This window comes from Neopelma chrysocephalum, unplaced genomic scaffold (assembly GCF_003984885.1).
Source record: "Neopelma chrysocephalum unplaced genomic scaffold, ASM398488v2 Primary Assembly neopelma1_124, whole genome shotgun sequence".
NCBI lineage: Eukaryota > Metazoa > Chordata > Aves > Passeriformes > Pipridae > Neopelma > Neopelma chrysocephalum.
In genome coordinates, this window is record NW_020897786.1 from 1162833 (window position 1) to 1174033 (window position 11201).

General features: G+C 45.5%; 1 protein-coding gene across 10 annotated transcripts in view; it reads left to right on the top strand.

Annotated features, from left to right (window-relative positions):
- The first annotated feature begins 191 nt into the window (after positions 1-191).
- The window catches only part of NEO1 (neogenin 1), a 169417-nt gene continuing 158407 nt past the window's right edge, over positions 192-11201 (top strand). For 7 of the 10 annotated variants that reach the window (XM_027697874.1, XM_027697875.1, XM_027697876.1 and 4 more), the window contains exon 1: positions 193-417. In XM_027697874.1, the coding sequence (XP_027553675.1) occupies positions 312-417 (106 nt within the window). In that variant the 5' untranslated portion in view covers positions 193-311. Of the gene's footprint in view, positions 418-11201 lie in introns of all 10 variants that reach the window. The other 3 variants (XM_027697882.1, XM_027697883.1, XM_027697878.1) reach the window with 2 other exon arrangements.

Below are 11201 nucleotides of genomic sequence, written 5' to 3' on the forward strand. Positions count from 1 at the left end.
GGGGAGGCGCGCGCGCGCATGCGCGCGGCGAGGGGCGGGCGGGAGGCGGCGCGCGCCCCGCGGGGTCCGTGTGAGGGAGGGAGGGAGGGGAGGGAGCGGCGGAGCCCGGCCCGCGATGGAGTGAGGGAGGGAGGGAGAGAGGGAGGGAGGGGGAGAGAGAGCGCGGCCGCTCCGCCCGCCCGCCGCTCTCCCGCCGCCGCCGCCTCCGCGGGGCTCAGCCCGCCCGGCAAGCGAAGGAAGGCAGGAGGAGCCCCCCGGGGGAGGGGCTGGCGCTGGGTGCAGCCCGGCTGCCGGGCGCGGGCAGCGGAGCGATGGCGGCGCGGAGAGCCCGGCGGCTCCTCGGCTCCCTCTGCATCGCCCTTCTCCTGGCGCAGCCCGCGCCCGCCGCGCGGAGCGGCTCCCGGAGCCTCCTCACGGGTAAGCGCGGGGGACACCCCGGCGGCGGCGGGCGCGGACGGTCCGGGGGCGGGGGCGGCCCGGGGCGGCCCCGGCGGGGCGAGCGGTGCCGCGGGGCTGAGCCCGCTCCGCTCCGCCCGGGCGGGCACCGCCAGGGGCCACTGCGCGCCTCGGGCAGCGCCGGCGGAGCCTCCCCGCGAACAAGGGGCACCTGGAGCCCCGGCTGCCGGCACTGAAGGCGTCCCCCACCTGTGCGCCCACTCCCGGCTCGCCCCGAGGGCGGGCGGGCACGGACGGGCTCCGTCCCGGCTCGGGAGCGGTGCTGGAGGCGGCACGGGCTCGGTACCGGCAACCTGTGGGCAGAGGGGAACTTGCCTGGGAACTGCCGCAGTCGCCCAGAAATGAGCGGTCTGGCAGCGTTTCAGCCGCGGTCGTTCTCACACCTTTTACCATTGTTACCTTTAATGATCCGTGATTGAATCCCGGTTCTTTATAGGCTACGGAAAACGCAGTCTGGCCCAGGTGAGGCAGGAGAAGGCTTTCTCTAAAGCCCTTGCATGAGACTATGAATACTGTAGAAGCCTCCCTAGCTTTGCAGCGATGTTATCTGCTCGTTTTGCCGAATACTGGCTTTGAAAAGTAACTTCTTTTTTCCTCCTTGCCAGCAATAAGCTCGTAGGAAGCTTGAAAGAAAATCTGGGCTTGAATGCTGGGATTTAAAAAAAAGAAATTCCCGTGTAGATTGATTGAATCTTGGTATTTTAAGAGAAAGCTCTGTGCAAATGGAATTTGGAAAAAACTGCTGGTCAAATGAGAGATTTTTAGCAACTTGGCAAAGTAAGAATGGCTAAACTCTGATATTAAATGGTGTAATTGTTCTGTTTCGAATCACATTAGGCACTGATGTCTGTGGTAGTTCTCTTTTTGGACACCACTGATGGAACCATGTGTGGTGACTCCTGTTGACAGGGAATATATTTATTTATTCTCTTACACACTCTAAGCTTTGCAGATTCCAGGCCTGAAGCAGATTTTTTTTTTTGAAAAATATTGTAGGAGACTTCAAAGATCTACAAAGTACCTGTTACAGATAAGATACTTTTTTATGTTTAAAATCTTGCCATGTGATGATTCTTTTCCGATATTCCTGCTCTCCTGACAGCTCACTGGTGTTATGGTTGTGTTGGTTGTTCTTTGCTAGTTTAAAACAATCCTTTGTGGTTTGAGGAAATCAAATTGGCAGGTGAAGTTCTGTCTGTTGGAGCCAAACATGTGAATTAAGTCTGCAAAGGGGGAGTGATGTGCTGAAACAATGCAGAATAAAACCCTCATCGGAGCAGGAATTTAGAAGTATCACTGTGGAAATATGGGAATCACTGTTGAACTGCTCCTCTCCTCTTTCTCTCCTGTGGAAGGTGCCTTTATGCCGTGTCCATGGGGGCTGTCCCATGGGATCCCTGCTAAGGACCAGGAGCTGGGCTTTCCCTACCTGAGGGTGTTTGTACCTGGGCTTTAGAGGGAGGGAGAGGCTCTCTTGGTTCTCAGTGAAGATGAGATACTCATGTGTGGTGGATGAACTTCATCTTAATTCACACTATTTCCTACCTGATTGCTGCTATTTTTTCTTAAATAGGGGACATTCCACATGCTTTTATATCGGCACAGGGTAGGGAGACTTGCAAGTCCCTCCCTGCTCGTAGGAGAGGGAGTCAGGCAGAGATGTTCCATGGCATGGAAGTGCTCCCCTTGGTGTGTTAGATGTGAGGGTGACAGTGCCACGTCTTCTGTCCCATGCTTTGGGTGAAGCTTCACCTCTTTAGGATGTTGGGAAGAGCCTCCTTGGGCTGGTGCCGAGGGCTGGAGAGGCAGAGGAACACCAAGTTTGTAGGTCCAGGTGGAGCTTCAGCTGTGAGACTCTCAGCTCTGCTTGTCAGGAGTGAAGTGCTGCTTGCTGTGTTTTTAATGCAAACCCCCACCATGTTGGCATTTTGGTGTGGATAAAAATGCCATAAATGAGCAGAAGTTGCAGATTTGGAAGCCCATGTTCTTTGTGTGGAGCTGTGTGTGTTGGAGGGACATTTGATCCCATCTATAAATAGCTGGTCGTTGCTCTCTGAAGAAGAAAAGAGTGCAGCTGAATTATTTTAGGAAAAAAAGCTGTATAACTTCATTTATTTGTGTGTCTGCAGACAATAGTGTGTTTTCCAGTCTAGTTGGTTGATTTGCAGATATGGTGAGATGAGATACTGATTTTAGAGTTAGGACAATGTTTCACTTAGCTAAGGCAGTAAAACCAAAAAAATCAGGAAGAAGCATCAAATTAAGCTGAATCTTGCCTGTTTTGTTAAATCTAACTGCTGAATCTTAACTATTTGTTACTGAGTTGAGATTTATGTATAAACTTGGATCTATACAGGATTGCATTATTGGGAATAAAAATGAAGTTGGTGTCAATTTTTAACAGGAAAGCTGTGATAGCCTGTATACACCACTAAGATTGCAAATGAGATTATTCAAAAGCAGGAAATTTGTTCTGTCTCTCCCTGGTATTCTCAAAGTCCTTGGAATCGATATGTATTTTGTTGCTAGAGGATAAACTGCCAGTTTGGGAAGTCCTGATGGAACAGAATTAGCAATTGGTGGGCCTGGAACTGCACGAGGTGCCCAGAACCGGAGGGGTCTGTGAGCGGCGTGGTGGGAACCACTCCCAGGTGCTGCTGCCGGGGATGCTCCTCCTGGGGGGCTGAGGATGGAGCACAGATCGTTTGGGGTCCCTGGAAACAGAAGGTCATCATTTGTTTCTGTTTGGTGTGTGCTCCTTGATTATTTCTAATTATATCGCTGGTTAAAAATAGAGCAGAAATATTCAGGTCTCGGTTACGTCCCAAGTCAGCCGAGCACCGGTCTCTCCGCTTGATATTCCCATTCCATATGGACAACTTGCATGGCTTTTGCACTGCATGTTCATTAGTCATCTGAGAAAATTACCTGACTGGCTTATGAAGCTTTCCTAGTAAACTAACACTTCAGTTTAAAAGCTGTCGGGTGTGTGTACACACCTGTGCCTCATGTTTATCACAGGGAAAAGCAGCAAACAAAAAGTGTCATTAAAAAAAAAATCGCTTGGCTCAGTTACCTCATGCAAACTTATCAGTTTGAGTAAGGAACTCACATATGGTAGATATTTCCATGTATAAATAAGAGTATTTGGTTGTTCCTGATGATAAAATGCCCTCGTGATTCACATGACATTAACCCTCAAGCAAAGATTTGCAGAGAGGTCTGAAGAGTCTGCAAGCACCTAACTGGAGTTTGCTGCCTGGCCAAGAGGAGGAGGGTGATAAGTGTGTGGAAATGGAGTGGGAGTTTAGGAAAACTCCACAAAGAGCAATACAAAATTTTTCTTAACCTTTGCTTTCGAGCTATAAAAACATTTAACTTGGGCAACATCAGCCTGAGCGTGATGGGGGGGGTTGAAAGTGAGTTTTTGTGCCATCACCAGTTTCATGGGCATAACTTGGTGTGTAAAATGTTGCCGATGTGTTTGTAGCCAACTGTTCTAAACATGCAGTGGTTTTATTGATGCAGAATGTCTAAAGTGTCACTTGGAATTGCCTATGAGGAGATACAACTGGAGTTGTTGCTAATAACTAATTAATGCTGGTTTCCTAGAAGGAATCTGTGCTAGTGTTGGGATGTCAGCCAGTGGAAAGGAAACAGTCCCAGGCACTCAGGGGGTGCTGCTTTGGATTGTCCTGGTGAAATACACCCCTGTGCCTCCAATATTTAAATATAATGCCTGAGGCTGTTGAGTTTAAAAAAGGCAAAATTGTTCTTAATAGAGAAGATTCCTCAGCAGCATGGAAACAACAGTCATATTTTACTGATTGAGTGCTATTGATTTCAGCCTCCAGTGAAACTGCCAAGATGAAAGTGGTAATCCTGATTAATTCCATATAAATAGATAAGCACGATTTGTATGTGTATAGTTACAGGGTTCTCTAGGAAAACTGAAACCCAGCTTTATACGGTCTATTAGGTGCTTTAATTTCCAGGGATTTTTACTGTTTTCATTCATGCTGAAGAGTATCTTAATTTTACAAAATAAGCAGATTATCAATTCATGATAAATCCTTTTTGCATCAGTTAAAACAGTTTTGTTTTTTCTTACTAAATCTGCCCTTCCTAAAGGCAGTGAAGGAATTGGCAGTGTTCTGCTGCTGAACTTTCTTGGGACTTCGGATAGTTTGGGAGTATGTAACAACCAGGAGAAGTTTGAGTTGTAGAAAGTGAAGAGTTTAAAGTTTAATTTTATTGAAAATCATTTAATGTCCTGTTAACAATCTGCTTGAGTAGCAAATTACTATAAAGGAAAAGGAATTTTCTTTTTTTACACCATGACTACAGTATCATTCCACTTTTTGCTTCTGGATGTTTTGGGATTGGACGTTCTGGTAGGAAAAACAGACAACCAAATCCCTAAAGGTTCTGCTCAGAAGGGACTGTCTACCCTGGGAACTCACTGGGCTCCAAATACATAAACTTATGTAATTTTTTATGATGTTTACTGGTTTTTATTTGCAACCTCTGAACTCTCCCAGTTTGCTGTTGCGAGGTGACCAGGACTGAGTGTGGCGGTTTTGGGAAGGAACAGACTGGGCATCTGCGGTGTGCCAATATTTTATTTTCCCATTCCTCTAACATTCACAGTTATTCAGTAGGAAACTTTGTCTTGAGTGAGGCTGTTCCAGACCCAGTGAGTTGTACATCAGAGAGCTTTTCCCCTGCAAACGTGTTGTTGTGCCCATGTTGGCAGTGACTTTCCTGTGCTGTGAAGCCGTTGGTGCAGCTGGCTCGCTGCTGGGGACCATGGCAGGCATTCACATCTTCTGCTTACCCTGAATTTCTTCACTTCATTTTTTCAATCTATTGATCTTCTTTTTCTTAGTGCACTGCAGAGGTGTTGGCTCATATGGCTGGTTTTTGATAGCATGGATTTTGCTGATTCAGTTTTTTTGGGTCTCATCAAAGCGTAGCAACTTGCTGGTAATTTTTGGTATCCTCTGGTCATAAAGTTTTGTCCAGAGATATTTTAAAAGGGGAAAAACTGTTCTGTGATTAAATTACCCACTAATTCATCTGTCTGTTCAGAAAATTGAATATACTGCTGTCCTTCAGATTTAATTAAGTTGCTCATACAGGAGGGGAATCATACTCTGTTTTATTATGTTTTATTTTACTATTGCCTTAAAAACACATGGTTTTGTGATTCTGCCCACTGATCCCTAAAACTTTCACTCTCCTAGTTTTCTAGTCACCTACCTCCTTCACATCCTTTGGGGTTTTGATGTTCCATCAGTAAAGCTCTGTTGGACTTTACCACCTATTTGTGTTTTTTAAACTTTCTCCTTGGCATAGAAGGATGTGGATAACTTCTGAGAGTCTTTAATTCTACCTCACATATATGGACTCTCAATATGCTTTACCTTGTTTTTATCTGATGTCTGTCTTGGATGACTTGAAGCTGTCACGTTTTGTGACAGTGGGTCAAGGCACGTGTCAGTAGCCAGCACAGTTATCTGCCATTATTGTTATTATACTTTGATGAATTTACCGTGTTTGATGTGTTTTTAACTCTTCTGACATGTGTCCAGTGTTGCTGCTGACCCGGAGGGGAGCAGTGCAGTGCACTGCTGTGTGTGTGGCGTTCAGGACTCTGAGGGTTGGACCAGCGGAGGCTTAACTGGTGTTTCTTGTCTATTAACATGTCTAAGTGAGACTTGATCTAGTTTTGAAGAGACATTGTGCTTTTCTGCAGCTTCCATTTATTTAATATTCTGCATGTAGCTTCCAGACAGTTGCTAATGGGTGCTTTTCTAGAAGAGTTTTGCTTTATTTCATGTGTTCTTCAGTGTGATATTTTGAGTCATGGTAACTCTCAGTTTGCCTTCATGTTTATATGACACTGTGAATACATACAGTATTTTTTTGTATATTTATAACAGCACTTCTCACTACGTTGTCTTGGAAGTAAGAGCTGTAGCTCTGATTGTGTTGTTCCTGTTGATTCCTCTTTTATTTTCCTTTTGGCAGAGGCACCTTTGTGTTCTGCCATCACTAACAGGCTCGAGCACTTGGAGGCAACTTCTAGGTTTTTTTTGTCCTCGAGTTTGCAGTGTAATGGTCCCACAGCTTTCTTCCAGTTGGGCTGAGATGGAGTCGAGTCCTGTATAAGCTTCATCTTTCTCAGTTTTCCTCTGTAGTTAATGAGCCTGAACATCTCCTCTTAACACGGCTCTGCGGTTCAGGAGTTGAAACCTTACAATGTAACTGTAGGGAGGAAGGGAGAGCCACAAATTCCTCTTCCTAGAAGTAGAACAGGCTGCTGAAAGTCCGTTCAGTCACGAGACCTGCCATGACTTCTAAAATCAATGAGTATTGGGAAGTGTGGTATAGCTCGTCTTGAAAATTTTAAGGGGTTACTGTTACATTGGTTAAAAGAAATAACCAAATAACCACAGAATCATTTAAGTTGGAAAAGCCCACCAAGATAATGGAGTCCAACCATTCCCAGCACTGCCCAGTCCATCACTAACCCAGGTCCCCAAGGGCCACATCCACATGTCTTGTAAATAACCGAATAATTGTTTGAAAGCAGTGGCTGTTGCAGTGTCGTACCCAGCAGGGAGGAAAGCTGGGTGTTAACAAGGAGATGAAATATTTCCAAAAGCAGTTTATAAAGCCAAATGTTCCTGTTGGAAAACAGGCGAGGGAGGAATTATAAAAGAACTGGAAATAAAGAAAACTGCATCCAGAGCTGGTTTTTGCCGTGGCAGGACACCTCAGCAGTCCATAGTACGCTCCAGTGCCGCTGGAATTGGAGTTCTCAGTGCTGGGCTGTCAGTGCTCACCTTGCAGAAAATGCAGGTGTTTCGCTATCGATTTGTGAATCTTTTATGAGAAATGTGCTTGGGCAGGTAGGAGACACAGCCCAGATGAAGTTGTAGCCGAATGTTAATCCTATTTTGGTGTTTAGTTTCAGTGTTTCAAGCTGGCAGTGCCACTGCAGGGAGGGGGACCCGTGTGCTGTGCCCTTCCATTGGCTTTCGTGAGCGTTTGTGGAGGATGTGGAGGATCGGATCAGTTCCCTGCTCTGCTGTGCTCCTGCATCAGTCCTTGTGCTGGCAGAAGGGAGAGGGAGACATGAGCACGGGGAAGCCAGACTGCTCTATTGGTGGGGGGAGAGATTGGCTTAAAATATGAGTGTGAAAAGCACTGTGAGCAAAACACACCATGTGTCTCATGTCACCATTTTAATATTTAATATTATGATGTATTACAGCATATAGATTCCAGATTTACAGACTGAAACTTGTCAGAAAGTGAGCATTATTGGTTTGCAGTGAATTTGCTAATAAAATGTTTCATAAAAGTTTTATCTTCAGATTGGTAATGAATTCTCAATTCAGCTTTAATTACGGTTTTGGTTTGTTACTTTTTTCCCACGCTGGAATCTCATTTGTTTGTCTGGTTCTGAAGTAGGAATAAAGCTACAGGTTTCATCTTAAAATACCTATTCCTGAGGAAAGAAATGCAAAACTGCCCAACAGGTTGCAGTTTCAGGAAGGGACAGAGGCCTGGCAGCTCTTTGGATGTACTCCCTGCTCACTTGCTGAACTCCAGAGGGAACCTTGATTAAGGATGATTGCCTTGCATGGAATATCATTTTTAACAGCTGTATTGTAGCTTTTGGGGGCCAGGACTTGCAAAATCATCCCTGTACCAGTAATGAAATCCTGTAAGGATAACACTGAATGGAAACCTGGTTGGGAGTGTAAGAAAAACTTCCAGGTGTTGTACGGTGTGACAGTGTGGTAGTGAAGGGACAGGGGAAGCACCTTTGGCAGCCAGACCAGCCCCCAGCTGAGGACTGCCAGCTGGTTTAATGGCTCAGGATGACATTGCTCAGGGGAAAATTAATATTGAAATTAAATGTTGGGGGATGTTCCCATCCTGGGAGGCTGGTGAGGAGGTGAGGGGCACTCAGGGAGTGTAGCTTGGGGCAGGTTCAGGGCTGGAAAGCTGCTCCCTTCCTGCACTGTGGCCTGTCTGGGTGTAGCAGAGCAGTTCAGGGGGAGAGTGGTTTGACAGGGCGTAGTTACTCCTTTTTGCTTAAGGAGGGAGCAGTAAAAGGTAGAAATGATCAGGCTGATAGACCCACCTGTCCCAAGCACTGCAAGGGTCCAATGCACCGTGACTGGTGTGGATGCTGAGAAAGGGATGGTCCTGGGGGTTACATCTGAAAGCACAGCAGGCTTTTCTGTTTGCAACAGCAACTTTAACACATTTTATGGGACACTATTTTTATTAGGATTAAGGGCTATTAGAGAGTGCACCGCAGATTTTGGGTGGGACAGCCCTCCCTCATCATTTTCCCAGGTTGCTTCCTTTTCTAGAATCTGACACGACTTGTCTTCTGTTTGAAGTGTAAAATAGCTTATTTATCCAAATCTTCACATGTACTTGTTTGCTCATACCTAGTTGAGGTCTTCAGAGCCTTAATTTTAGTTTCTGTAGTTGTTCTTTTGTTGCTATGGATTCTTTTTACTTATCTCCTTATTTGAAGTTATGGTAGTTTTGGAAAAACGTCTGGATACTGTGAGGTCAGAGATGGCTGAGATATCTGCAGTCATTTGGTAACCATTTGTGCTGCGGTTTTGTGTAACTTTTTCGAGAAGTGGATGAAAGAAAACCCCCACAAACCGTAGCTACAGAAAATGGAGTGTCCTCGTGGAACTGCTGAGGTTTTCCAGTTGTGCCATTGAGTGTGAATCTGTGTTCTGCCCCTTCCAGTGTGTTGTGAGTACAGACACGTAGTATTCCTTGTAGGTGATGTAAATATTGTAGGTCTGGCCTGTAATGAGGAGGCAGAATCCGCAAGGCAACACCACAGCATGTGAATGGAGGTTTTCATATTTCGCATCTGAGGCTTCTGGAGGGGAGAGAAGTCGATTCCTGAATGTGGAAGGAGGAGAACCAGCCTTCAGAGGCATCCAGAGCAGGAGCTGATAGATTCTGCATTCTAGGCAGTGCTAGTTAAAGGCTTTTCCTGGCTCAGCTCGATTGGAATCTCTTGTGCTTGTGGTAACAGCACTGACAGCCCAAGATCTGAAGTGCTGGTTTTCTGAAGTAACGTTTTCCAGTTGTTTTCTTCACTGTTGTTGCCAGTTTTTCATTTCCCTGAGGGAACAGTCTGAAGGGAGAAAGGCAGCAGTGATGGCAGCTGAAAATGTCTGTGCTTGGTCTGATCGACGTGTGCAGTTTGGTTTGTCCTGTTTGTTGTTCACTCTGGAACTTACTGTGGGGGCACCGCTGGTTTGAGTCCGTAGCAGAGCTTGAACCTGTGCTTTGGAATTTTGTCTTTGCTTTTGTATCCTGCCCAGACTTTGTTACTTTAGTGTAGCATTTTCAGGCCTGTCCTTTGCTTATTTATTAAAATAAGGACTTGTAAGAAATAAATTTTTGCCTTTATTTTATCTCGTGATGTTAAAAAAAAATATTTTCCCCAAGTTTAGCCTATGCAGGTCATTCTTGTGTCTGCAGAAGACTTTGAAAGATTATCAACTGCACGTTTGTTATTACAGATTAATATATATATGGAGCATATTGATTGCTTAAATCTAATTTAGCTCCTGTAATGTGAGTAACTTTATCATTCTTAACTTGTGTGCTGAAGGGCTGTTGGTTATTGTGTGTGAGTGCTGGAGTGGAGAAGAGGAGGTGACAGTGTGCATTTAAAAGAAAGAAAATAAAATAATAATTGGCCTTTGTAGTTTCTGCCTCACAGCTACTGATGGTACCGAGTGCCTGGTGGAATCATTACCAAATGCAAAGCTGGATTCACTGCCTGTCTTGACTGGGATTCCTTTGGGATGCAGAGCAACTGGATCAAATTGGTCAATGAACCTCAAATCACAACACATTCAGTGAACTACCTTGCTGGCATCTCATTTCTTGTAACTCGTGCAGTCTTGGATGTCAGTTGTTTTAAGCAAAAGTGCTTTGTACGTTGAGTTGTTGGTTTAGATCAGTGGCCCAAAGATTGAAAATGTGTGTCTTTTTTAACAACTGGGGCAACTCCTGTAACAAACCAAGAAATGGTTTTAAGTGACAAAATGCACTCAAGGAGCTCAGACAGATTTAACTCTGTCCTAAGGTGTCAGAAAAAAGGTAGGATTTGGTTTCAGCGAGGGAGAGATGGATGCATGTGTCATAATTCCCTCTTCCTGGCTGTGTGGTCCTTGTCTGGCATTGCCTGTTACCACAGACCTTTGGAAAACTGCCATGTCCAGGTTGTGGCATCACTCAGAACACCTGGAAGGAGGTGGTGGAGTGGGGCCACAGTCTGTTCCCTCGTGGTCAGGAAACTGTCCTGGGTGTTCTTGCCCATTTCCTTCAAACATTCTTATTAGTGCCTTCAGAAACAGGACTTCATATTCCTCCAGGGCTTCCAGAGGGGCCGTGTGGGCGAGGAGCTGTTACCCATTCTCTGGAATATTGCTGTTGTTGGGAAGCTGTTACAGCTTTTAGGCAGTCTTGGAATTCTAGTATCAAGAACACCTTTTCCTTCATCACCTGGAGAATTCCTCTTCAGGCAGTGTCCCTAGGGATTGACAGGCATGTGTTGGATGCTGACCAAAGTGGGTATCACTGTCAAAGCAGAGCCACATTTAATTCATTCTTTTGCCTTTTTTGACAGTGACTGTTACAGTTGTGCGGTGACTGTTACAGTTGTGCGGTGACTG